Source organism: Podarcis bocagei (assembly GCF_964188305.1).
Source record: "Podarcis bocagei genome assembly, chromosome: 12".
In the NCBI taxonomy this organism is placed as follows: Eukaryota; Metazoa; Chordata; class Lepidosauria; order Squamata; family Lacertidae; genus Podarcis; species Podarcis bocagei.
This window is the reverse complement of record NC_138137.1, coordinates 3,761,661-3,789,340: the sequence shown is the minus strand read 5'-3', so window position 1 is coordinate 3,789,340 and position 27,680 is coordinate 3,761,661. Positions and strand designations below refer to the sequence as shown.

The 27,680-nt window shown below is 41.7% G+C and overlaps 2 protein-coding genes across 3 annotated transcripts; one reads left to right on the top strand and one right to left on the bottom strand.

The window, feature by feature from the left end:
• The first annotated feature begins 29 nt into the window (after positions 1–29).
• STK17A (serine/threonine kinase 17a) lies at positions 30–15,551 on the top strand. Its single transcript, XM_081165201.1, has 7 exons — positions 30–349; positions 8,074–8,286; positions 10,296–10,440; positions 10,769–10,895; positions 11,239–11,287; positions 11,378–11,554; positions 12,334–15,551. The coding sequence occupies exons 1-7, from the start codon at positions 189–191 to the stop codon at positions 12,656–12,658; spliced, it is 1,197 nt and encodes a 398-aa protein (XP_081021327.1). The 5' UTR covers positions 30–188; the 3' UTR covers positions 12,659–15,551.
• A 793-nt stretch (positions 15,552–16,344) lies between these two features.
• COA1 (cytochrome c oxidase assembly factor 1) lies at positions 16,345–25,715 on the bottom strand. Of its 2 annotated transcripts, XM_081165262.1 has the most exons (7): positions 25,556–25,715; positions 22,544–22,599; positions 21,080–21,211; positions 20,785–20,888; positions 19,038–19,189; positions 17,770–17,846; positions 16,345–17,281 (listed from the first exon to the last, which is right to left on the bottom strand). In XM_081165262.1, the coding sequence occupies exons 3-7, from the start codon at positions 21,097–21,099 to the stop codon at positions 17,185–17,187; spliced, it is 450 nt and encodes a 149-aa protein (XP_081021388.1). In that variant the 5' UTR covers positions 21,100–21,211; positions 22,544–22,599; positions 25,556–25,715; the 3' UTR covers positions 16,345–17,184. The 2 variants fall into 2 exon arrangements, with proteins under 2 accessions (XP_081021388.1, XP_081021389.1); XM_081165263.1 differs by lacking the exon at positions 21,080–21,211 and having other exon boundaries at positions 25,556–25,714.
• Between the last annotated feature and the right edge of the window lie 1,965 nt (positions 25,716–27,680).

Below are 27,680 nucleotides of genomic sequence, written 5' to 3'. Positions count from 1 at the left end.
TCCCTCCCCCGCGCAGGCGCAGTCCGCCTCCTCGCCGCTGCTTCGAGCTACCTCAGGCAAGAGCGAGCGGCAGAAGCCGGGCAGCGCCGCCTGCCTTCGCATCCCTCCGAGGGCGGCGAGGGGCTGAGGAGGAGGACGCCGCCTGCCCGCCCTCTTCCCTCTTCGGACTTCTCTCTCTCTCTCTCGCCATGAGTCCCGAGGAGAAGGCGCCTCCGCCGCGCCGCTCCCGGGGCAGCCGGGCGCCCCCTCAGCCGCGGCGCGGGGGCCTCTTGACGGAGATCCGGACGCGCATCCTCACCGAGCCCTTCCAGGAGCGATACGGCCTCAGCCCCGGCCGCGAGCTCGGCAGGTGAGCGGCGGGGGGGCGGGGAGCCGCTGCCAGCCCGCGTCGGCAGCGCCGAGCCGCACGTGGGGACGGCGCCCTGCTTCTTGCGAGCCAAGGATCTCGGAGCCCGTGGTGGGAGAAGCGGGGAGGCGGCAGGGCGGAGGAGACTGCCTTCCGAGGCAGCTGTGAGAGAGGCAGTGGGGAGCGCCCGGAGTCGGGCCGGGGAGGGAAGTAGCACGGCCTCTTACTCCGCGTTTGCAAGACCGAGTGCGGCGGCGGCGCCTGCACGTCGGAACTCGCTGCCCGCGGAGACCGAGCAGGCGCCCTGGCTGCGCTCCTTTCGGCGGGCTGAGAGCGCCCCTGCCTGCCCAGGTGCCTAGGAAGCGGAGGTAGTTTTAACCTGCATTAGTATTTTAACTTTCGCATGTTTTTTAAATCCGTATCTGGTCCCCCGTCCCCGACTTCTCGTTTTACCTTTTTGTAAACGTTTTGAGACTTCTTGCAATCAAGCGGCGTATAAGTTTCATGAGATGAACAATTCCCCTTCCCTTTGCCATAAAGCTGAGACTGGGGGGCGGGGGGCGACCCTGCCTCTCAGCCCTAACCCGCCTCACAGGGTTGTGGGAGTTGAGAGCCATGCTGCTCCCCATTGAACTCTTCGGAGAAAAAGGTGGGGTATAAATGCAATAAACAAATAAGATCTGGTGGCTCTCCTGCTACTCTCCTCCTAATCCTTGCCTAAGTGATTTCAAGGTGTAAAAGAAAGACTTGGTTTTTCGTTGTTTGTGGGGATGGTGGGAGAGAACTGTTCCCACCAATTCCCCTTTGGCCTGTGTCTCTCCCTCGCCTCACCCCCCCCATTTGTGACTTGGCAAAATATATTTGATCCTATATGTGTGGAATCAGGTATCTTGGCTTTGTATGCCCACGGAGACATTGCGCTCTTCCCCCATACACACCCCTCTGCCCTACAAAAGCAGGTTTTCGCCCTTTTGGGGCAGTGTTGTTTCCAGGTTTAATGGTGCACATAGGAGTTGTTGGCAGTCTACTTCTATGAGCAAAAGTGGGTATTTTGTGCACTATTGGAAGTGTACTTTATTTTGTAGGGATCAGAGGTGTGAGTTTGCCCAAACTTTTTTCAAAGAGGGCCAGATTTGATGAAGTGAACATAACATGCGTAAGGGCCAACCAAACTTTAGGCCCCCTGCAACCAAAGATTAGGCCCCCAAAATGGACTTTGGACATGCCTGCTTTAAGGATACACCACTGGTTGATGTATACTTAACCTTGAAAAATTCAAGGTAACTGATGAGTGAAGGTTATATACTTCACCCTTGTTTAAAGTACGTGAATTGTGAGTCTATCCAGTATGAAGGTATACATTTTTCATACTACAGTACAGGCACAGTACCGATCTTGTAGTCTTTGGTGTGTGTTTTTTAAATCTAAAAATGCATGTATGTTGTATATGCAGTTTCCTTGTAGAAATACTTGTCATGTTTGAGTAGAGATTTATTCAACCTGTTCACAGTGAATATCGTATAAATTTAGCAAAACCTGAAAATATTTCAAAAGCAATAAAGGAAATTCAATAATACAGTCAAACCTCTGTTCTGCTTCCAAAATGTTTGACAGCCGTGGTGCGGCTTCCAATTGGTTGTAAGAGCTTCCTGCACGCAAGCAGAGTTGGACGTTCGGCTTTTGAAAAACATTTGAAAACTGGAACATTTACTTCTGGGTTTTCGACGTTCAGGAGACAAAACGTTCCAAAATGGGGGCATTCGGGGGATGAGGTTTGACTGTATTGGTCAAAAAATAAAGTACTATATCTCCTTTTTTCTGGTGCCTTGCTGCAATACAATTTTGTATTGCAGATTTCTGGGCAGTTGATTTATTGGTAATAGCCCATTTTAAATGGTCAGGTGCAAGCCAGGTGAAGTTTAAACTTCTATTAAAATGTTTCTAAAATGCTTAACTTTGATTGTATCGTAACAATGGCCTACTGAGTTAAAGCTTCCAGTCCCAATTGTGTGGTTCTCTCTACCCCCCACCCCGCCCCAGAATACAATGGTACCTTGGTTCTTGAACGGTTTAGTTGTCGAACAAATCGGCTCCCGAACGCCGCAAACCTGAAAGTAAGTGTTCAAGTTTGCAAATGTTTTTCGGGAGCCGAACGTCCGACGCGCCTTCTGCTTGAGTGCAGGAAGCTCCTGCAGCCAATTGGAAGTTGTGCCTTGGTTTTCGAACAGTTTCGGGAGTCAAACGGATTAAGTTTGAGAACCAAGGTACAGTACACTGTATCTGAGATTAAGAATCTCATCCTCTACTGACTGAGCTATCCCAGATCTTTTGGTTAGCTGATCCTGCCATCTACTCCATTGACTTCCTTCCAAGTTAAGCAATAAAATAAAATACAAATCCTTAGATTGATATAATAATAATAATAATAATAATAATAATAATAATAATAATAATAATTTAAAAAAATTAATTAATTATACCCCACCCATTTAGCTGGGTTTCCCCAGCCACTCTGTGCGGCTCCCAACAGATTAAAAACAGAACAAAACATCAAATGCAGCCATTCTTTCATTTACAAATCAAGTGCACATCTTTGTAAACAAGTGTGGGCCTGCATATATAAAAATGTAACATAAGTATCTGCTCTGAGGCTCTAAATGAGTTATGCATCTTATTGGAACATAATATGATCATCAAGGGTGTAGACGTCCTGTCCTTACCAAAATCTTCAGGTTGCAACAAAATACAAAACAAAAAAGTTCAGTCAATGAAAAGTAGGTGCAGGCTGTGTGTTTCAATTCTGTGTGTTTCATTGACAAATAGCAGACTGTGGCTAAATGTTAGGCAGGAGATCAGAGACAACTTTGGGCATTAAGTGTATCTGCATAAGGCTTAAATTGGGCTTAATAATAGTAATAATAATAATAATATGGCTGGGACTGTATGTTTGCTGTTCTGAGTTTTCTCCCATGTTAACAGAATTCATATGTGGATCTCTTTAATTTCATATATGAAAATATCCATGGAAATTATTTTTGTTGAATTACTGCGGGATGCTATTCCCTAATCCATAGTGCAGCGATAGTCCTTAACAAGTGTACTACAGCAAGAATCTGCGTATTAAAGTCAGTGCTCTGCATAGTGAAATATTTGATTGTGTTTTTATTTAAATTACTTATAACCTCCTCTTCATAGTTCATATAATTCCAGAGTGTGGAACAATAATGGGGAAGGGATGATGAAGGGCAGCCTTCCACAATCTGGAAGGGCCATAACTCAGTGGTTGACCATCTGCTTTGCATGCAAAAGGACTTAGGTTCAATCCCTGGCATGTCCCTGATTGGTCTGGAAAAGACTCCTTGTCAACAACCTGGATAGCTGCTGCCAGTTTGTGTTAACAGTATCGAGCTATAGGAACCAACAGTCTGACTCAGTAGAGGTTCTGTGTACTTTGCCACAGATAAGGATGTGTTTGTGTTTTGGTTTGTGAAGGTTCAGTAAAGCATAACAACACCTTTTATAAATGAAATCTCACTTGAGGTTCATAAAAGATTGCATCCTTGCCATTTGGCGGAGAGTAGCATGCTCGTACATATGAGCCTTGGGCATAGCCGGGGGGGGCAGCTGCCCCCCTTAAATCAAGTAAATAAACTAAAATACTTAACTAACTGACCAATTCTGCTACAGATAACTCGGTTCTGTCTCCACCCCCAACATAAAGCCTGCCCTGCCCTAAAAGAAATCCTGGGTATGCCCATGATTATGAGCTAAATTGGGCTGACTTGTAGAAGACACTTCCTAGGTTCCTAACCTGGTACCTTCCAGATGTGGGAGTAGCCCAAAACATCTGGAGGGCACCAAACTGGGGAGACCTGATCTAGAGTAACTGGATTTGCTAGAGAACATCAGGCTTAGGTCTGGATGGCTTTAATTTCTTAAAGTATATAGAAAACTAAATGCCACTGTCCATAGTGTTCCAACCATTTCTGCAAGTGACTGAAAATGTACTTTGTATTAGATTGGGTACCCTTCTGACCCATTCTAATACTCATAGCTTTCCCTTCCCCATTCCTTCCTTAGAAGATGGACAATGTATGGCTCTCATCACTTTTTTTCTGGGTAGCATTTAATGCATTGGTTGACTATAGGGAAAGAGTGGGAAATATTGAGGGTTATTGTGTATTTTCATGTTTGCATACCTTGCCAAAATCTGCTTTTCCCTCAACCCATGTTATTTCCTTGTATAAATTCCTGTACTTATTCAAGGGAAAAGGGAAATAGTAGAAAAGCCAGTCTTAGGTGCTGTACAGACATATGTGTAGATTCTCCCAGAGTGATCACAAATAGATAAACCTATAATTCAACCCAAAATACAATTACTTGGAGTCTCATTGCCTTCAGATGTTAAGATAATTGTTTTAGTTTTCTAAATCTGTCATAAATTCCATTTGCATCTGCTTAAATTATGTTGGTAGTAGCTGGCATCTACATTAGGGATACTAATGTAGTATCTTTTCCTAATTTACAATGTAATATAAAATTAACAGTAGTTTAGTTGCTAGAGCAATAGAGATGACACATGCAAATAGTATGATGCTTAAATATTGAGCAAGGTGAACTTGGTGATTTTTTAAAAGTAGCATTGCAGCTTTGCACTGTAGACAGAACTGAGTTAGGTGGGTCGGTAGTCTGACTTGGTATAAGATAGCTTCATATGCTCATTATTTACAAATTACATTAAGCCTGAAACTTAAACACATTTAAATTGTGTGTATTGCTTCATGCAATTGGCAAAACACTAACTTTTTTTAACAGGCAGAAAGGGCATGGGGTTCCAGGTAAAATGACTTTGGCAATTCCACCCATCGTTGGCTATATGTTATTTTGGCTTTAGGTGTGATCCTTGGATCGTAACCCCCACGTAAGTTGCGGGCTTACTGTATGGCTAAATTGCATGCAACTTACAATAAGCTTCACAGAATATCAAAAAGCTGTAAGATTTAAAATACAATGCAGTATGATAACTTTAATAAATGTTATTAATTGACTATACGTTCTATATTTTCATATTAAAATGCAAAAATGTGGATTTTGTTTCATAAATACAATGTTTGAGATAGGAAAGAGAATTAAGGGAATGTATTCTTTGTTATGCATATTGAACCTAACTAGAGAATTCACTTCTGTCCTACATCTCATTCATCTTATAATTGCAGCCTCTTAAATCTGTAGTCTTGCTTCCTAGGGAGTATGTTCCATTGAATTGTTTAGGACTTGCTTTTGAGTAAACATGCTTAGAATTGCCCAGTAAAACAACACAAGTAATGAAACCTTTCATTGAAAAAGGAACTGCTGGCAGTAGAGTATGACTTTTACATTGTGCCCCCCCCCCCAAATCCAGAATGTATGGGAAGACTGTGAATATCCCTATATAAATAGTGTGGAATTCTGTAAATCAAATGCAGTTCCGTTACTTGCAAATCCTCTTTCTCACTTTCAAAACAATTAGTTTCTTTCCTGAAGTTACTATTAATATGTATAGCACCCACAATAGTGACATGATATTGTAGTTTAAGAAACTATTATTTGATGTCACATTCTTAGATGTTCACTAGTGGATCCATGACAACCAGAGAGTGGGTAAACATATGACGTAAAAGTATTTTGCTTATTGAGCTTGACTTGTGATCAGTAGCGCCTTTGTTTCTTTTCTTCAAGCCAGGAGGCATGCCAACTTAAACCATGCCTTTGAGGTTGGTAGTCTCAAGAAATGACATTGAGCTCTTTTTAATTCAACTCTGAGTTCCAGTGAAACCATTCAGATTTTTAGCCAATGCCATACTGCAGACATCAGATTTAGCTAATGAAACCATTTAACTTTACCCAGAATTTTCTTTCCCAATTAAAGTACATGTTTCATAGCCCATACCCAACCAAGAAACCTTCCTTTTCCTGGGGGAAATACATTTGTATTCCTGTAGTGCTCCAACTTCCTGGTTCCCCTTAGTTTGCCTCTTAAAGTAAATTCTCACGCCCTGCACTTAGCCACATGTACTTGAAACTAATTACCATTAATTTTAGTGGAGCTTGTATGTCCAAGTCTGTGTGTGTGCAGGGGATTTTTTTTAAAGCAAGCAGTTTTGATGAATGATGCTTTTAAAGACTAATTAATAAAACATGAATCTTAAATTTAGTATACATATTAAAAGCATAAGGATTTTTAATGAAAGTTACAAATTTAAATGGATCAGTACTTATTCTGCTTATCAGCTCATGCGGACAAATTTGGTATTTCAGATATGGAGAGTTAATAGGTTGACATTTTTTCAGTTTTTGTGGACTATAAATCTGAGAAGTCTTAATAGTATCCATATCCACATCCAAGGCTTTTTCTCAGTTGGAGCTGTACTCCAGTTCCTCACAGGTGCCCGGCGCCACTGCAGGTTGGCTTCCGGACACTGACCTGCTCTTTTAGCCAGTTGCCAGAGTGGGAAAGGAGAAGTGAACGGGATGGGAGTTTGAGGGTGAGGAGAGGTCAGTGCAAGCCTCAGCCACCAGGAAACAAACCCTTAAGCCCAACCGTGGCTCCACCTCAGGGAGGCCATGTGATGGCCTGGCTGTGTGTATGTTGCCTTTAACCGGGAATGTGCCTCTGGTTTGGACTCAGGCAGTGGCAATGCACGCATTCCCCCCCACCCCTTTCTTTTCCTCATGGAGGGAGATTTGGGTGCCCCATTCAGCTTTGCTGCTGGGCTCCCTCCCTCATCTATCACTCGCTCCCCCTTTCTCTCCCCATCTCTCTCTGCTTTTCTTTTTTTAAAACCCAATGTTTTGGTTAAGTTTTCGTTGCCTTGTTTAACGTACTTTTAATGTATGATATGCTTTTAATTTCATATAAACTAGCAGGTTAGTTTACGACAGTTTTAAGTAGTGCACTTTAAGGTGTTATCTACCTCAGACTCTCAACAGTGGTGCTTAAACTCTAAATGAACTTTGGAGTGGGGGCATTCAGGGACACTGAAGTCTTGTGCAAACTAAACTGGATGCTCAAGATGTGTGTGTCTGCTGTCAGTTCTGTAGGCCTATAATACGTGTTAGTTGTGCCAGAAAGATACATGTAATATGAAGGAAAGGGGTGGGGGTTAGGGAGAATCCGAAGTTTGTCTGCAGAGTGGAAGGAAAGGAGGACCTTTATCTACCTCCCCACTTCTACCCACTCTCTGAAGACTGGAGAAGGGACCCACATACTGTATGAATACTAAGTGGGCAGGCAGGGGAAGCTTTATTTTTTTCAGTCTTCAGGTGAGGACTGGACTATATGTAAAGTGAATGTAAGATTGTAGCTGGAGTTCATTCATTTTCTGCTTTGTAATCTTGTTATACAAAAAAAAAAAAAAAAAGAGGGCTCCCAGACATTCTGTTATTGCACCCAGAACCTAGTTTTCAGGCTTCATGTGGTGCCTGAGTTTCTAACACTCTGCAGATTCACTTATCTGAAAATCTGACTTCCTTATTTTTTATGTGTGCTTTGTTGATCAGCAACAGCCATTTTTGTGAGCAAGATTAAACAAATCAATTTATTGATTACTATAGGGTGTAATGGAAATCGTCAACTCATTATGCAAACACTTGCCTAATGAACAATTTCCAGGGAACACATTGTGTGTGTAATGTGGGGCCTGTGTGTAATTGAAATTTGCATCCAACTTAACTTTTATTTCTTCTAGGGGGAAATTTGCAGTAGTAAAAAAGTGTGTAAAGAAAGAAACTGAAAAAGAATTTGCAGCAAAATTCATGAGGAAAAGAAGAAAGGGCCAAGATTGCCGGATGGAGATAATTCATGAGATTGCAGTTCTGGAACTGGCACAACGAAATCGTTGGGTTATTAACTTGCATGAAGTATATGAAACACCAACAGAAATTATTTTGGTTTTGGAATAGTAAGTATTAATTTCATTATAATCATGTGGTGGGTTTATAAAATGACAGGATTTATCATTAACATATTTTATTCAAAAGCAATGCCAAATTTTTGGAGCTCTTGTTAGTTTTTCAAAACGGTGCATAACCAGGTGTGTGTGTGTGTGTGTGTGTGTGTGTGTGTGTTGTCTTAACATTTCATCCATAGCAACTTAATGCTACCAATGACACTGACTTTGCCAGGATTTCAGCAAAATGGAGTGTATAGCTTTAAGGTTCTAAACACTGGAAACCAGTCCATGGCATGGAAAGGATTGGTTGATACAGGTTGACAGCCCGTTGACTTCAGTGGGAGTTTACTCTCTGTAGGACTGCAACCTCAGAGCTGAAACCTTGAAGGAAGTTGAAAGGAGAAGTTAGTGTAACTAGTGTTTGAAGATAACTCACCAAGTAAAGTGTCCTTGGGGTTCTAGAGGTATGAGGTTTACAGTACTATTACAGTACTATTATCAAATATGTCTTTAAGGGTGTTTTATTCTAAGAGAATAATTATAGGCTTCAAAAAGATTCGTCACCAACCAGCAGATTCCTAATGTTCCTGGAACATATTGACTCACTGAAGCATAACTACTATGAATTGTAGAAAGTTCCTATTTTCATGCTTAGATATATGACTGAACTAGGAAAGCAATGCTTGTCTCTGTTTGGTGCAGTTTTTTAGTACAGTAACCGTAAGTCCCTGAGAATTTGGAGACTAATATCACAGTGCTCTGCATTGTTTTGTTTGTTCTTTAATTACATCCTGCCTGTCTATGAAATGGTGCTCAAGAATGTTAACAGCAGTAAAATACATAGCAGAATGCACAATAAGACAGTTACACATGAATAAAAACATCCAATTTCTTTTTAATCATTTATTTTTAGTAATCGTAATTGCTGGATAAATAAATGACTGGCTGCAGTATTTGCACACCCCAACTAGGGCTGAGCAATACCTGGTTTTCGACATTGTGATATATCAACCAACGTTCAAAATTAGCTGTGTGCTGTGCTGTTGGGTGAATCGGGTATTTGGCAGGGTAGCACAGTAGCAAAATATGTGGGGTGTTTTCCTGCAGGGCTGCTTGGTCTGGTGGTGGTGTTTAGTCGTATCTGCCTCTTCGTGACCCCCTGGACCAGAGCACGCCAGGCACTCCTGTCTTTCACTGCCTCCCGCAGTTTGGTCAGACTCATGTTAGTTGCTTTGAGAACACTGTCCAACCATCTCGTCCTCTGTCGTCCCCTTCTCCTTGTGCCCTCCATCTTTCCCAGCATCAGGGTCTTTTCCAGGGAGTCTTCTCTTCTCATGAGGTGGCCAAAGTCTTGGAGCCTCAGCTTCAGGATCTGTCCTTCCAGTGAGCACTCAGGCCTGATTTCCTTCAGAATGGAGAGGTTGGATCTTCTTGCAGTCCATGGGACTCTCAAGAGTCTCCTCCAACACCATAATTCAAAAGCATCCATTCTTCGGCGATCAGCCTTCTTGATGGTCCAGCAGGTCTGGTAGCGGGCAGCAAAAAATAATAATAGTGCCTAGACATTTTCTTTTGGCGCTCACAGTTTTGGGACTGGGTCAGGAAAAGAGAAGCTAGTCCTGATGCTGTGGAATTATTTTTTTGATTCTGTCTATATTCAGATGACTTTTCTCAAAATCATAACACTAACTGAGCCAAGCCATGGATTAACCTTGGGGTAGCGCAGCAGCAGAAAGAGTAGGGAAGGAGCAAAGCATCCATTATTTTTCATCTTGAGTACCAGTACACTTGCTCTTTCATGCTTAGTCATGGTTTTGCTTAGCAATTCATTTGGACTAGGTCACTGAATGGCTAGGTAGGTTACCAGAATACTGAAAAGCTGTTTATTTACCAGTTAGACCTATTTGAGGCAAGCATACACATTTCGCATACTCTGTGAGCAATAAGGCTATTGGAGTGAATTGTTGGGTATTATTTCTCTTCTCTAGAAAAGTTTAAATATATCTGTTTTTCCTCAGTGCTGCTGGAGGAGAAATATTTGACCAGTGTGTAGCTGAAAGAGATGATGCCTTCAAGGAAAAAGAGGTTAAGCGTCTCATGAGGCAAATTTTAGAAGGTGTTTCATTTTTGCATCGAAATAATGTAGTTCACCTTGACTTGAAGGTAAGATGTGGTTTAGAAGTATGGAGGCAGTATGAAGAACCAAATTTGTAGTTCAGAGTGGGGAACCATTCCCAGAACCTGCCCCACCCTATGGACCATTTAAGACAGGGAGGTGGTCACCCAGCTATCAGTTTACATCGTGTCAGCTGCTCCCATCTAAGTTTGGGCAGAGAATTAAAAGGCAGCAAGCAGCAACGCCTACTGCAGTTCAAAGAGCAGACACAGGCTTACCTGTTATCTTGGTGCTGTAGCAAATTTGAAGCCATTAGGACTGCTGTGGATTTCTTAATAGATTCTGCTAATACCACCTTTATTCATTTATTTTCAGCCCCAGAATATTCTGCTAACCAGTGAATCACCACTGGGAGATGTTAGAATAGTTGACTTTGGCCTCTCCAGAGTAATGAAGAATAGTGAAGAACTAAGAGAAATTATGGGAACACCTGAGTATGTGGGTAAGTTCTTAGCAGGTCACTAATGTGATAATGGGCAAGCAGTAATGGGGTAATCCAAATATTTGGATTAAAGTATCAGTCATAGTTTCAAAAATGCATGTTCTCTTCAAAGACCTGGTAATTAAGTTGTGGCAGTGATTCAGAATATCCAAGAACACACTTTAAGAAACATATACAGAATTAGTGCAAGCTACCTTTATTAGTTCTCAAGCTTCTGATACCATCATTGGTAAAAGCTACAGAAGTAGGTTGGTGATTCTATACTACTGGCATCTGTATCTTAAATTGTTCACATTTTTAGTAGAATGCATAGTAACCAGCTCTATTTTCCCCCCTACAATAGCTCCAGAAATTCTGAGTTATGATCCAATCAGCACTGCAACAGATATGTGGTAAGGAGAGCTCTTTATTGAATAGTTGTTTTGTAAACTGCAAGTTTTCCTCTTAAGAAGCTTATGTGTGTTATTATTTTTTTATTTTAGGAGCATTGGAGTGCTAGCATATGTTATGCTCACAGGAGTATCACCTTTCTTGGGAAATGATAAACAGGAAACATTCTTAAATATATCTCAGATGAATGTTAATTACTCTGAGGATTTTGACCTTATATCTGAATTTGCTGTGGATTTCATCAAATCTCTTCTGGTTAAAAAGCCTGAGTAAGTTATATTTAAAAGTTTTTTGCTTCATTGCTTTAAACCATACAAGGCACAAATAAAATTCAGTTCAGTTGAAACACTGCTGGTTTATGAAACCATGGTTATGGAAGCCAGGTGTGTGCATTAGTCCCGTGGGCTACTCCCATAAGATGGGGAACTCTGGTTTAATGGCAGCTAACTATGGTATTAAACCAGGATCCTAATATTAATAAACCATGATCTATGAAGGTGGCAGCATTAACATTCAAACCAGGCCATTGACGTTGATTAATTTTTTTGCAGATTACCCACAGTAGCATGGGCCACATTGTTCCTGATACAGGACAGATCTCTATCATTTGACAATTTCTCACTTTTTTATGTACTATAAGGTCTGAGTTCTTCATAAAAGTATGCTTCCATAAATTTATAGAGGTATTCTATGAATTTTAAACATTAAAGTAATCAATGTCTTTGAATTAAAGAAGTTTTCCCGCCTTTTAAAATGTATGAGGTAGACCTGAGCCTGCCCTCTGTACAAAACATACTATAAGCAAGTAATTAATGCAACATCTTTTTCACTGCATGGGGACTATTATGAAAAAGGTTAAATGTGGCTTTGACAAGATGGAACTGCCAAATTTGCATCTGAATGCATGTTAAGCACAGATCAGTTTAATGATGAATCTCTAGTGGGAGGAAACTGTTGACATAATGGATAATGTGTTCTGAACTGGATTTTTAGCATTTCATCCTTTTGGCCAGTCTTTTTGAGCAAGTGTTCCCTCTTTTCTCTCTAGGGAACGGGCAACAGCAGATGAATGTTTGGTACATTCTTGGCTAGCACAAATGGATGTTCCTGATACTATATACTGGATAAAGAACACAGAGGAAGCAAACACTGTTATTGTAAATGAAGAAGCTTTTACTTCTGAAAATTCTACAGATGGAGAAAAAACAGAAGAGTCATTAGTGTCAGAAGAGCTGATTGTAGTAGCTTCATATACACTGGGCCAATGTAGGCAATCGGAAAAAGATAAAATTGTTGAACAGAAGACCATTTCCAAGCGCTTTAAATTTGAAGAACCATTGCTGCAAGAAATACCTGGAGAATTTATTTACTGAATTGCAACTTGTTTCTGCTCTTTTGAGATCTTGAAACATTAACTTGGGAGACCAATTTATGTATTGCCAAATGTACGTTTATATGCAAATACATTTCTTGATAAAGTAGGATTCAAAAGTCAATGAGAAAACTGTGCCAAACATCTTAATTTTTGTGGAAGTGGTATGTGTATGCTTACCTTAATTGGTCAGGCAGCATTGCAGGATGACACCCACCACGATCTGGCAGCGGACTGTGTCTCGAGGGGTTTTCTCCAACTGGCACGATGAAAATTGAGTCGTTGCACTGGCGGGGGAAGCGGATCGCAGCCTTCCCAAAATTGGCCAGTCATGGCAGGCTGCTTGGCTGGCTGGTCCACCTCTGGGGTACTTCACTTGGGCCAGTTTTCCACCTCCTTGGTATGGCACCAAAAAGAATTTGGACATGCAGCCACAGAGTTGGGCATGTGTGCTTGCTTTTTCATCTTCCTGGGCTGCCGACTTGGCTTAACATCCAGTGTCCAGATTACGTGGCTGGGCCACAGGAGTATGTGTTGGGAACAACTTATGCCTTTCCTGTCCTCTAGAATGAAAGCCTGTTGTCTAGATCTGTTAGTCATCCAGCTGGGCAAAAATGACCTGGACCCATGGAAAGGCGCATAGACCTGATTTTGGCCATCGTGGATAACCTCAAGGCTCTAAATGAACTATACCCTAAAATGGCCATATGCTGGTCTGAGTTGCTAGAGGCACATCAGTGGTGGCATATTCTGAAACTCGCTAAGATTACCAAGGCAAGGAAGGTGGTAAACTGTGCAGTGGTGCACAGAATTGAGGCAACTGGCAGAAGGGTGATTTGGCACCCAGACATCACTTTTGACAAAGATGTGCTTTTCAGGCATGATGGTGTGCACCTGTCAGGCATGGGTAATGATGTCTCAAATGCTCTCAAAATATCATTGAGGGCCTTAGGTCCTGGTTGCAGATGTAGGGGGTTTTGCAACCAGCCAAGTTTGGCTTGAGTGGTGGTTTAGGCATTGGGTAAGCCTTTGTCTTTGGTGGAGAGGGGGGTGTACCCTCTGCCTGCTCCTCCAGTATTCAGGGGTGGCCCCTTAAAGGGATCTGGTAGGAGTCACATCTCTCCAGAAGCCCAGGCTGGGGCTAGGGCCATAGCATCCTCAAGGCGGCAGCCCTGCAGGGGATTCCTACTTGATGTGTGTCATAGGACCTCTTTGCCTAGGGTTGACCCCTAACAGGTATACCCCAGCAGGCGTGCTGGTAGTTCAGTGGTTATACCCCATGCATATGCTATACCCCTTACATCTGTAACCAGTAAGGTTGTGGCCCAATTTTACCCTAAGCAATGTTGTCCTGTTTATTCGGGTGATGGGTGTGCGGGGAGGGGTGCCTGTGCCATGCAAGTTAAAAGCCCTTACAGAAAAAAGCAGAAAGCAGTAGTTCTTTTTTCTTCTCCTGTTGGTATGTGTAAAGCTTTTGTACTATATCCTGTGTTTTAACTATTCATGGTTGGGGTTGCTGTCCCAGTGCAAGTGACCATTGATAAGTATCCCACTTGTTTGGACAAGCTGATAAACATTGATTTTCACCAAGTGCAGCAAAGTACCAAAATATAGTTACGCCCAAATTCTAAGTTGCTATTAGACGTAGCTATAGACTAATCCAAAGTCCTGAACCACTGTGCTGGGCAGGATTTGGATGTGGCAGACGTCCCTCTGCTGGGCTTTGCTGGGCCTACTGAAATGGTGGGTGGTACAACTGCAGGCTGTAGCCAGTAGTAGAACCTCCAAAATGGGCTGGCTCTTGGGTAGGGAGGGAGTGGAGCTGGTGAAAATAAGCACATCTGCCCCTCCCATTACTTCTCCCCTGGCCAGCATGAGCCGCAGAGCTTTGGATGCGGTGGTAGCCCCACTATTCCACTTAGCCTGCTCCTCCTGGCTGAGAGTTAGGATTGCTCCATAAACTGGTTTCTTTTCTTTATGCTGGTTTAAGTCTTCTATCGCAGAGCATAAACTTTTATCATTGTTTCCAGCACAAATTAAAAAGGCAAATTTTCATGTGCTGTGTGTGTCTGTCCCATTACCTTTCAGTTTGCATTGTACAGTACTAAACTTGGTAAAATATTTGAGTTTTTAAATGTACTTCTAACAAGGCCAGCTTGATCTTGGTTGGCTGCTTGGAGACTTTGCTGTACTCTGTTATATTAACTTGCTGTGCCTTAAGGTTGGCTTTGTGCAGTTCACAAATTGTTGCAAGTTTGTATAATGATGTGGAAGTCTAATGTAAGTTATAAGCAAAATTTAAGTAACTCTGTATTGGAAAAAGTAGCTAATACGTAGGGATGCCAATTAATTCCACAAGCGTAATACTGTCAATCTGAAATGCTACAGTACAAAAATTAACCTCACGGAAAATGTAAATAAGTGCCTGTATAAAGTAGGAAGGGGAAATTCTCCAAATGTAGAAAAAGGGATTCTGGGCTCTGGTTCCTGTAGCTGCAGTTCATAATGTTCTGAAATGAGTTGTCCTTTCTCATAAGCTATGGTGCTTTTCTTACAGGAACTACTGAGTTTCTGAGAAGCAGCACATGGGTTTAGCTGGATCAATTGCAAATTACCACCTCTAGGTATCAGATACCTGGGATGGCAGAGTTAAATTAGATTATGATCAACTCCTTCTAAGTACTCTATAGTTATCTAAGGGAAAGATGAAATGAGATCCAAAGCAAAATTAGTCAGACCAATTTAAGTTATAGTAATGTAAAGAAGTGCTGTGCCTTTAAATATTTCTGAAAACTCCTGGCAGATGTATGCTTACTGTGTGCCTTTAAACACACAAGATCGGTTGGCAAATGTGAAACCATTTGCTTTAATGTAATAAACTGGTTTTTCCTGTTCTTTGATTATGTTTTTTAGCACTTACTTACTGTAACATTACATTAAAAAAAATGCAATAAACTCCACAAGTCTTAGGGAGCCCTTAATTCAAGTGGTTTTCTGTTCCTCATAAGTGCTAAAGCGAAGTAGCTGGAACCCCAAAGCTTTGCCATCAAGTATTGTAGCTGGAGCATTAATGGCTTCATTGCCTGTTCTTTGCCTTTCGAAAACCATTGCCACCTTCTGATAGCTGACTGGAGCATTTGTTTCAGCAGTGTCCAGTGTCTACTAAAAAGCAAATGTTACACTGTGCAGGTAGGAGACATCCCTTTATTTTCCATAAAGTTCAGTTGAAGTCTGAGAGTAGTCCAGAACAACTGTGAAACAGGTTGAGGTTTGCAACTGCTGCCACATGTTTTCATTTAGTGTGGTGCTATATCAGAAGAGGGTTACTTTGTCGTAATTGCTTTTCTTCTGTCAACACACCAGTAGGAATTCAGATAAAAGCTGCATTTCTTTCCTTGAACTGTCTAGAATTCAACTTGTTTCCCTGACTTCAGCATGTTATTTTAAATTCTGTTAGCATATTGAATATTCAACAGCTGAATCAGTTTATTTGCTCTACACTAGCACTGACTTCTCTTTGTAGCTAGAAATTATTCTATGACCATTGGGCTTAATCAGCTCATGATGCAAGGAATAACACAATTGAAAAGTGCTACTAATGGAAGTAGATGAATGACAGTGAAATGTCCACTTGCCATCCATTCCTTAAACATCAGTCTAATTAACAATGAGAGCAATATCTAGTCATTTGGAAAATGTATGTGACATCTTTAATTGTTCACACTCTGTAATATATTCAAATATTAAGGTGGTTAATAAATGAGTTCACCTTTGTGAAACTTTTAAACTCCCCCCCCCAAGGCAGCATCTTTTGTTGGCAGCTTTTTTTCTAACAGTAAAGAGATAGTGGCATGTACTTTGTGAAATAGCATGTGCTTTGTGAATTAGTGTAGGATTAAGGTGGCATGCACTCTTGAAGTAGCAATATGTTGGCAACAAATCAGTTAGCTTATTTTTTTGAGTTAGGCTTTGCTTCCAGGGGCCATTTGTATGGGATGGTGCTATACTGTCCTTAATGTTACTTATAAAGCAAGTGTGGGGAGCTTTTGTTCTTCCAAACCCAGAAAGCATGGCCTAATGGCCAGGGGTGATGAGAATTGAATGTTCAGCAACACCTGGAGAGCCAAAGGTGTATAACTCATCTGTTAAATGCACAGCAGCCTCCAGAACAGATATGAGTCTTATTCTGTCCTGTGATCAAAAGGCTTTTATTATGTAACCAGAACCTAAAAGGCCAGAACTGGTTGTGCACAGGGAAACCCCCTACTATGCTACCTTGATAAAGTTGAAGAAACCTGTTGCTACAGGAAGCCACCCAATATTTTTTGCGGAGGATAGCTTTTTTTCAAAAGCATGTTGAAAGCTAAAAGCTTTGGGTATGCCCTACGTGGTAGAATATCCTTCTACGTAAGAGCAGACCCTTGTGGATGTCCAGACCAAGCCTTTTGGCTCCCAACTAGCATTTAAAACTTTTACTTGTGACAACACAAATCATCCCCCCCCCCGAAGTCTTGAACTTTTTGATTTTTACATCTTCTGCTGAGAAGCATCCTTCTGTGACGATAGGTAGACTGGAACACTTTGGCCATTACGGAGCTGCAGTGTGACTTCTTGCAGGTGCCAGCTATCCAACCACAGAAAGATAGGGGAAGAAATCCAGTAATTAGTATTTACTTAGAATAAGTTTGCTAATGTAGTATTTTCTTAACATCACAATGACATCAAAAGGCTTGGGAAATGCTACCATTAAGGAACTAGGGCTGGGCGATAACAGCTTTTCAACATCGTGATGCATTGCGATATAGTGATACGTTGCAATGTTGAAAAGCAGAGGGAGGAACAAGCTTCATTGGCCCCAGCCCTGTGAAGCACCAGGCTGAAACACTGTAACGTTACCATATTATCCAGCCAGAATTTGCTTCCAAACTGATAGAAGAAATGATCTTGGTGGAAGCACCTAATTGCAATTCAGCTGACACCTTGGCTTAATTTATGCATGTAGATCAGTCTACTGGAAATGCAACTGCATCTATGGCAGAACTGCAACCTGTTTCACAAAGGTAACTTTTTGTAAATGGCACTTAGTCCATACTTAATGCACTTAGCACACACCTGTTAAGGGTGAAGTCCTTCTCTGAACAGACATGAAGATAACCAGCTGACTTTGTTCCAGATACTGGTATCCTTAACTGTAAATGCAAAAGTCAAATTCTTATGATTTTTTGTTAAATACATCCCCCACCCACACACAGAGAAGTAAGTCAAACAAAGCAAAATTCATATTTAATAACTTATAACTCAGAACAGAATTTAAATTATCCATTGTCTTGAAGTTCCAAATTATATCAGGATGACAACCATCCAGGCATTTAACTAAGCACAACAAGCCATTTATTCTTTGCACATTCATACAAATAATTCCTTATTAGGTCACACATAAGCTTAAGTCTTTACTGCAGAAGAATGGGGGAATCCAATCTAGGATTTTAGTAGCTGTTGAAAGCTGTGCTTGTTCCATTAGGACAGTTTGGGAGACCTGTGACCTTCCAGAAGTTAAGACTCCCAACTCCCATCATCCCCAGCCAACATGAGCAACAACCACTGATGATGGGAGTTGTAGTCTGGAAATATCTGAAGGGCCACTGATCCTCCCCCCCCCCCCCCCGGTGTAGCACAATTTGCACTCAATTTGGTTATTATCTTGCTAGACTGCTAGTTGTGTGTGTGACTAGGGAGTCCGTCTAAGGGTACTCATTCCCATTTGCGGACACATCCAACAGAGACTATATTAGCATAATACAAACTGCCTTGCCGGACCATTGGCCTGTCTAACCCAATACCATGTAAGTCAAATGGCACAGCTCTCCAAGACCTGCAGAAGATATTCTAATAATAGAAAGCCTGCTTCAACAACAACAAGAAGATGATTATGTTGGAGATTGAATCTGGGACATTTTGCATGAAAAGTATATATTCTGGTACTAGGCTACAAACCAGTCCCCAGCACTGAAGCACTACTTCATCATATGCACATTCAGCTCTCTGCTGCTGGGCAAATTCTTTGATAAATCCAGACTTTTAAGTAAAGCTGATGTATAAAATCTGCACCAAGTTGATGTGGTTACTGTTTATTAGACAAGGCTGATTTAAAGCAGATAGGTTATGAGAAAGTGTGTAGATTGAAATAGTGTCTTAATGGTATATGGAATCCTAGCCTATTAACATTGCAGCATAATAATTTTATGCTGAGATAGCTGATGGCATGGCAGACAACATCTTCAAACATATTCTAAGAAATCCTGTGGTCAAGCTATAATGTAGAGCACTCCTCCCCATTGCTTCTCTTCTCTCACATCAGGTCTTAATTCAGCTGGTATTACCTGAGCTCTTGACATGTCAACACAGTTGGTCTTGTCAGTCAGCCTGATGTAATGTACTTTAACAGGAGGAGCACCCAGTGCCTCCAGGGCGGCTGAGTCTTTGTGAAGCTGCTCAAGAGCCTGCTGATAGTACTGTGTTCTGGCAAAATTCTCTGGAGCAAGGAGAAGAGACATAATTAAGTTATTGTATTAATATTAAACAGAAATGGAATAGTGATAAATATTAATCAGAGACAGAATGGTGTCTAAGTGCCTTGACAGGTACCAAAGCCACAGTGGCCATAGCACTGTGCCCTTTCTACTTTTATCTACAGATAACCTAAATTTGAAGGTTTCCTTGTTATTTCAAAATATATAATCAAAGGCGACAGATGACTGCAGTTATACTTACTCATTCCAAATGTGTAAGGCCTGTTTAAAACATATGTACATGGCCTACACAAGTAACATTGATACTGGGAGCTATGCCTGGAACAGCCAGCGTTCTCCAAAAACCACTGGGGAGTCTGAGAAAACCAGCCTCTGGTGCAGGTGAAGATAATTCTACTGGTACGAATCATGACTATATTCCACCCACTGCCAATAGCAGTCCCAGCCACAAAGTGCATTAGCCTTTTCTAATAATTTTTACAGACAGGTCTGTGTAACGTCACATTTCTAAGATACTGAAGAAAAGGGGTAAAATGTGACACTTGGTGCAAAATTAAGCTTCTCAAGTGTGTTTGCTTTCTTTCCTTTTTTTAGTACAAGTTTCTGGTTATAGCTGTGAATGCTTCCTTTAAAGAGTGTGGTCAATGACTGTTGAAATTTCAGAAGCACAAATGAAAGCCAGTAGTTGAATAATATTTCCAGAGGATAAGAGCAGCATTTTAACACTGCATAAGATTGTCTGCTGCTCCCAGTGATGGGAAAATTCAATAAATTATACAAAATAGTAAACATTGCAGAATATGCAAAATAAGAGCAATTTCATAAAGTTGCTTAATTTTTACAAGTTGAACTCAACATTTGGGGCACAAAATCTAGGTCACATGGTTGTAGACTTTTGTTTGTTTTTAGCACTGTTTCTGTATAAAGAGCATAAAATTGACTTGAAAGTTTAAGGGGTCAAGTCATATTATTTCCACTACCACCCCTGTCTCTAAACAGTAACATAGGAAACCATCTTATACCAAATTAGACCTTAGTCCAACAAACTTAGTGTTGTCTACACTGGTTTGCAGAAGCTCTCCCAAGATTTCAGAAAGGAGTTTTTCCTGTTATTCCTGCAAGCGACAGGGATTGCATCTGGGTTGCTTTGCACTCCACCACTCGGCCACACACCTTCCTATTAATGATTATATATAGCAGGGAACCTGCAGCCCTCCAGATATTGTTGGACCACAACTCCCACCCCATACAGCCCTGCCCACTGGCCATGCTGGCTAGACCTGATGGGAGTTGGAGTCCAACAATATCTGAAGGCCACAGATCCCTTACCCCTGTTTTAGATGTACTGAAGATGACAGACAGGGATACTACTTCAGAAGACTACTTTATGTACAATTGCCTTGCAAGCAGAAAACTAGCACTGAAGGGAGGAACGTTCTTCTCTAGTAACTACTGGTTTTCTATTCACAGAATTTTTAACATGCTGGAAATTCAAAGATGTGGTTTGCAACTTGCATTCTACCAACCCAATGCTCTTCCATCTCATTCTGCTGAACGTGTGGATCAGGGTTAACTTGCTAACTGTGATGAAACTTACTTTGTATGTAGTAATACATAAGAGCACTTCCTCCACCAGACACAACTGCCAGATAAAGAGCCATTTGCTGAAGTTTTCTCAAGGATGCTGGCATGTTTTGTTCCCTAAGGGGAAAGAAGGATTAGAAATAGATTTATTGTATATTAGCAAAACAAGGGAATGTTGCCAAAGCCCTTTCAATATTCCAGCAAAATAGGCCTGAATGAAAGCCCTCCATGTATCATTCAAGGATTTTTGAGGGCCCCATGGTTCACTCAGATGATATATAGATGAGAATTGAGCAGGGGCTGCTCACCTCAGCCTGAATATGTTCATCTGTTTCTTTTAGGGATGCTGCTGCTTCACTAATTGCCAAGCAGAAAATAACTCGTTTGGTGCGGCCAGCAGCCAGAAAAGCAGCATATTGTTCTGCAGGTTCCCATAAGTGCTAAATAAAACACAGGGGAGTATTATTCAGGTTTTGGGGGGCTAGTGAAATGTCACCCTGAAGTAAAGAAAGTAAACCTTAAGTAAACCTTATGAGTGAATTTTGCTAAGGTGTGGGGAGGGATAAGTAAGCCAAGTGTCCAGTAAGTCCACAGTTGCCACACTTTAGCAGCTTTCACTTGCGTGTGCACAGACACAAGGCAGAAGTGAAAAACAGGAAGGTTTTGCAATGGTCTCTCCCCTCATCCTTTTAGTCTTCTGTCCTGCCCTTTTCATGTGGACCACATATTTGTCATTTTGTTCTGTCATGCAGACAGATGACAAATACACAGTGAAAGTAAAAGGGCATGAGTCTGACTAGCAGAGAATACCATTAAACAGCTGAGTACAGGAAGTTACAGCTGTTCCTTTGTTTAACAGCTTACTGTGTTATTTGTATGAAAGGCTCTTATCCACCTCTGTGCAGTATGTAAACAACCAGGACAACTATGAAAGTTGTAAATATTTTCAGTGATTTATGCGTATAAATCACAGGAATCCAAGTAGCAGAGTGAACAAGGCACACTGTCCTTTATTTAGCTCTCCTTTAAGCAGAGACCTGTGGCCCACCAGCTGCTGCTAGACTACATCTCCCATCAACCCCGGCCAACGTGGCCAATGGTCAGAGATGGGAGTTGTGGTCCAGCAACATCTGGAGGGCCGCAGGTTCTGCCAACCCTGCCTTTCAGGGTAAATGCATGCTGTTTATAAGTAATCGTTTACCAAAAAAAACCACCACCATAAGCACAGCATAATTGAAACAGATTTATAAACTACCATCTCTAGATGAATCATAGTACCATTCTGCATCTGAGGCTATGTGGACAGTCCCAATTAAATCGGAAAGAGTCACAGGATCAGCCACACCTATGTGACTGCAATATTCAGGACACTCCACAGCAGAAGCTTCGTCTGCATAAACCACACTGAGATGGAATTAACTGCAATTCTCATTAGCTTTGATGGGGCTTGCCTAAAAATATTCACAATAGATCATGCCCCATGTTCCAAATAACAGGGACAGAAATGCACTGGTCTGTTGAAGGGGGACAGCTGTTTACAGGAGAGAAGTCCCTCAAGTCAGATGTTTCTTCATCTGGTGAGTTCAACCTTGCGTGAGTGGAATAAGAGGAAACACTACTAGTACATAAACATATCAATCCTTTCTCCTTCAGAATATCTTGGGGGAATGAAGGATACAAAAGCACCCCTAACTAGAATTTAACTTTCTTTTGTGTGCAGCAAGCGGCAGGGTGTACAGAAGGACAGAAGCCTATCATGATGATGTACCTACCTTTTTACATTCCTCCTTTACAGATTGTTTGATCTTCTTAGTAAAGAACAGCTAATCTGAAATAAAAAACAGGATTTTTCAGCTCCTCTGCAACAGTAATATCTCTGTTTCCTGTAGAAGAAGAAGTAGGAGCAGATGACAAGACCTAACTACTACTTTGGGAGCGAGAAACATCTCTGCTTCTGGATCTTGTAGTCTGAAACATCTGCCCCTCATTTTTTATTCTGCTTATTCCCTCTTCCAGTCTCCCTTCTCTATCTTGTCATTTTTTGTCTTAGAAAGTTATATATTATTCATTCATAATTGGCAGGATGCAGGATGGAGTTGGCAAAACATTTTCTTGAAGGGGAACAGAGGCACAGAAGAATGAAACAATTGGAGAGCACAGAGAAAAGTAATGGTAGCTTTGTGTGATAAGGAACCGAGGCCTTATCCTTCCCTCAGAAGGTTGTGGACTCTTTTTAAAGCAGAGGTTGGATGGCTAGCTGTCATGGATGCTGAGATTCCTGTACTGCAAGGGGTTGGACTAGATGACCCTTGGGTTCCTTCCAACTCTATAAATCTTTGGTTCTAAGTAGCATTCCTCACACCCAAGAAGAGTCTGGTGAAGTTGGAAACAAGACATGAACTTAAGGAATCCTAATGTCATTGTAACAACTACATGCTAAAGAAATATATATTTGAACTGCCCTCTCTGTAAGTATCCTTTCCCTTGATGGAAACGGGTGCTTCCCACAGGTTTTCCGGCAGCCTTTGTGGTACATCTACCTAAGTCTTTAACCCTTCTCCTCATGCCTCTCTTCTCTACAGAAAGGCATCTGAGAAAAGAGTTCTTGCAGAGAAGTGCTAGAAATCCCCTAGGAAAGCAATCTCTGGAAAACACTCATTCAAGGGTCCGACTCCTTTTTTTACTTGGTTCCACAAAAAAACTGAGAAACACCCACATCCCAAATATCCTGTTTGTGTTTTGGCCTCCTGACTTCCTTCAAGGATGCTGACTAAATTCTTGCCTTCCCTCAGGCTACCTCACCTATTCAAATCAGCCCCACCCAGATTATTTTGGCATCTTTGAAAGCAGTTTCTCTAAAGTGGATTTCAGCCTACGTTGGGCTACTGGAAACCTTAGTGATAGCTTTCTTAGAAAGTAAGGCTTCAGCAGAACTGCTGTCAAACATCTTATTAAATGTCACAATGGAAACTAATGGCCACTGATGTAGAAAATGGAAAACCACTTCCTTTCTTTAGTCCATATTGGTATCTTTCTAAGGTGACACTATTTGCATGTCTAACTTTGCTTGCTCATAAGAGAGTCATAAGAGAGTGCGTGAGACATCCTCACCTCCTAGTATGACGCCACATACTTGGTATGTTGCTTTCAGAAACAAGGCCTAAAAGTGCCATACAACATTTGTTTCTGAGTAAAATCAAAGGTTAGGAGTTGATAAACATTACTTGCTGGGGACTATTGACAACTTTGTGAAAAACAATGAAATCTCTCACTTTAAGAAACATTACAGGTTATTTTTGCCCATCTTACATATTGTTGCATGCCATCCCAATCTCTGCTTGGTGTGAGATTCCAGGGGTTCCAGACACCCAGAGTTTGTGTTTCCTTTGGGAATGAGGCACAGCAGAGACTCTGGTAGTTTTATGATATATGGTTTATTTACACATATATACCACCAGAGTCTAGGACGCAGGTGGCGCTGTGGGTTAAACCACAGAGCCTAGGACTTGCCAATCAGAAGGTCAGTGGTTCAAATCCCAGTGACAGGGTGAGCTCCCATTGCTCGGTCCCTGCTCCTGCCAACCTAGCAGTTCGAAAGCATGTCAAAGTGCAAGTAGATAAATAGGTACTGCTCTGGCGGGAATGTAAACGGCATTTCCATGCGCTGCTCTGGCTTGCCAGAAGCGGCTTAGTCATGCTGGCCACATGACCCGCAAGCTGTATGCCGGCTCCCTCGGCCTGTGAAGCGAGATGAGCGCTGCAACCCCAGAGTCGTCCGCCATTGGACCTAATGGTCATGGGTCCCTTTACCTTTACCACCAGAGTCTACAATGGAGGGGTTCACAGCATTAACACCCCCAAGAGGGCCTTGCCTGTCCCATAGCCACAGCCTTGGATTCCAGCAGAAATCTGGCATGGCTCTCAGCTGCCTATCCTGCAGCCTTGCTTCTACCTTCAACTACACACAACTCAACTCTCCAACTCTGGCCTTTCTGTTTCCCCTTCTTTCCCCATTTAAAAGGCAGCTGCAGGAGAAAAGGATTTGGATCAGCGCCTGGAGGGAATTCTTTAAAAATCCTTTCTCCCCGTGCTGATTACTGGATTTGTGTGGAGGGAAATTTGCAGGCATTAAAAAACAACCACCACATGCTTGAAGGGCCCCTCAGTATTTTATGTGATTGGGCCAAAGTCATGGGGTGGGGGCTATGATGGCTGCCCCTGCTAAGCAATAGGCCATGCTAAGCACTACAGGGGACTGGAGTAGATCAGAGAAACAAAGAAGGTGGAAGCAGGCAGTGGAGAACATTCACAGGCTCCTCCTTGCAAGAGAGACGGCTCTTAAACCATAGTCCTAGATTTAATTATTGTGTCGCTGCTCCCAAGGATCCTTAGCAGGTTCAGCAAAACAGAATGGCCAACAACCAAAAGTGATAGACATTTCCATGTGCTTGTTCTCCCACCTTCCCACCTTTCATTTGCCATTTCATGGCACCCTGTTTTTCAATTCCACTCGTTCACACCATGTCGGTGGTACCTTTAGCATTTGGTTAAGATTAGCGCTTACCCTTTCCGCCACACACGCATATAATGCTGCCCAAACATACTTCCCCCAGTAGAAAAAGAAACTGAATATATAAAACTGGTTACTAATATTCACTCAGTCTATTGAGGTTTGTGCTGAATGTCCATCAGTTTTGATACTTGCGTAAGAATTAACCATTCAAAGCAGCCAAGCAAATTATCAGGCATGGTGGGTGGAGACCCTCACTATGTAAAACATTCACCTCGTTCTGATGCCCTTTCTGCCCCATCAGCTGATCCTTCTTGATGCCATTTTTTCTCTTCTCCACACCGTGATTTGATCCAAACTGGTTTTCTGTTCACTGACGGACTTACTGCATCATGCTGACATCAACAAAAAGCATGTGCATTGCCCTGGTGCTGAGGTGACACCCAGGAGGATGTGTTTGCAAGCAGGGTAAGACAGGAGGCACTTTTCAACTCTCGTCAAAACTAATACAAAATGAAGCTGCATTGAAACATTTCGTCTTGTTCATTCATTTCTAATGTTATATAATAATATTTGATATTTATCTAGTTTCAGCTTCTGACTATATTTAAAGTCCCACAGGCATAACTTTTTAAAAAATGCAATAGATGTACCATGGTGCTATTCAATCATTTAATAACAAATTCTACCATCTTGTGGTATTATTTTTCAGAATGGCACCTATGTTAACACAGCTGACCCTATGATTGCTCTTTGAGAACAATATTTCATCTACATACACCTGGATCTTAGTTGTCATTCTGGGGTCTGTTTTGGGGGGCTGTTGCAGTTTGGTGCTGCTTTGTCTTTTTAATCATCAGCTGTTCAGAACACTTGGAGATAAACACTGTTCTATATATACACATTAAAACTTTCTCATTTTAAATGAAATCCTCATGTAAAGCGCTGGGCCCCTCACTTCTTTATTTCTCATAAAAGAAGCAGCATTTCTAATGGTTCAGAGCTTGGTCACAGATGATCTGCTTAAGCCCAAATCCAGCATAAAAAGATAAATCGGTAATTTCCTCAACGTGGGTGACTGCAGTTCTTATGAGGTGTTTTAGGTTCCTCATAAAATAAAAGTACTTTAAGTGCAGATGAGAAGCAAGGATGAGCAAAGGAATGCAAATCCCTGTTACATAATACTACTCTGAATTTTATTGCTGCTTGAAGGGGGAGGAAAATGAAAAGGTTAGACACTATAATAGTGGGGTGTGTTATAAAGAACAACAGTGCAATTATATCACTGTTGCTGCTTTAGAGCACTGAAGTTAATTGTAGTCACTGGTGAATCGATCACCATCTTCATGCTTCTTCAGACAGGCAAAGTGAAGCAAGCAAGTCCACCCCAGCACTCTGGAAGGCTAACAGGTTTCTTTTATGTCCCTTGTCCCGGGTTACTTCTATTTCATACATTATCTCATTACCGGACCAGTTTATAAGAAATGCTTTATCTCCTTATCAGCCTAACCACAAAAACACATGTGTGCTGGTATTGGAAGGCTATATGGAGCACGTGGTCACAATGGGAACTGGCACAAAACCAAGGATCAACATAGTTATTGGGGGCAACACATTATGTCTGAGGCAGAGATATTCATGTGACTGAACTCTATGACATACACAGGGAATGGCCAATATATGCAGGGATACAATGAATAAAACACATTATAGAAACTGGCTTTCACTACTTATTAACAATTCCCAAAACCATGCATTGATTCATCTAGTCTTCCATTTGTTGGGTGGAAATTTACCCATGGGGTGAATAATAAAATAATCAGCTGGGTGACTAAAACGGGGAGCTAAACACATTCTCCAGCAGGAGAGAGTTCCCAGTAGCAGAGTTTAAACTCACAGAAGTTAAGCAGCAGCACAGGGTTAGGAATATAGGTTGTTAAAACTATTTTTGTACGTCATTTAGTTGCATACAGCACTCCCTGTTTTCTACCCCTCTTGCAATGAGCAGAAGTATGTTTAAAACATTTTATTTACAAAACATTCCAAAGGTCAGATTAATGCATTTATTCAGCAGCAACAAGGAGAACGCAGGCAAAATACTCTTGGGCAGTGCTTTTTTTCCTGGGGGGACGCAGGGGTACACATACCTCTAAACATTTTGTGAATCTAACTTTGGCATCATTGAGGGGCAGTATTTCAATATGAGTAGGAAAATGAGAGTACCCCTAAACATTTTTAAAGAAACAAAGCACTGCTCTTGGGTATAAAATACAGAAAGATGACTTCAAACATGTTCTAAGCTTGGAGCAGGCTTAAGATACGTCCTGCCTGCAGTGGCGTAGCGTGGGTTGTCAGCACCCGGGGCAAGGCAAGTAATTTGCGCCCCCTAACCCGTGGAT

What these genes read in the sequence shown, in the direction of transcription:
- STK17A (XM_081165201.1), top strand. Translation starts at nt 189, where the DNA reads ATGAGTCCCGAGGAGAAGGCGCCTCCGCCGCGCCGCTCCCGGGGCAGC. An exon ending in TAGTTCACCTTGACTTGAAG is followed by an intron (nt 10,441 to 10,768) that starts GTAAGATGTGGT and finishes ATTTATTTTCAG; the next exon opens with CCCCAGAATATTCTGCTAAC. An exon ending in CTTCTGGTTAAAAAGCCTGA is followed by an intron (nt 11,555 to 12,333) that starts GTAAGTTATATT and finishes TTTTCTCTCTAG; the next exon opens with GGAACGGGCAACAGCAGATG.
- COA1 (XM_081165262.1), bottom strand. Translation starts at nt 21,099, where the DNA reads ATGAACATATTCAGGCTGAG. An exon ending in ATGAACATATTCAGGCTGAG is followed by an intron (nt 20,889 to 21,079) that starts GTGAGCAGCCCC and finishes CTTTCCCCTTAG; the next exon opens with GGAACAAAACATGCCAGCAT. An exon ending in TTGACATGTCAAGAGCTCAG is followed by an intron (nt 17,847 to 19,037) that starts GTAATACCAGCT and finishes TTGCATTTACAG; the next exon opens with TTAAGGATACCAGTATCTGG.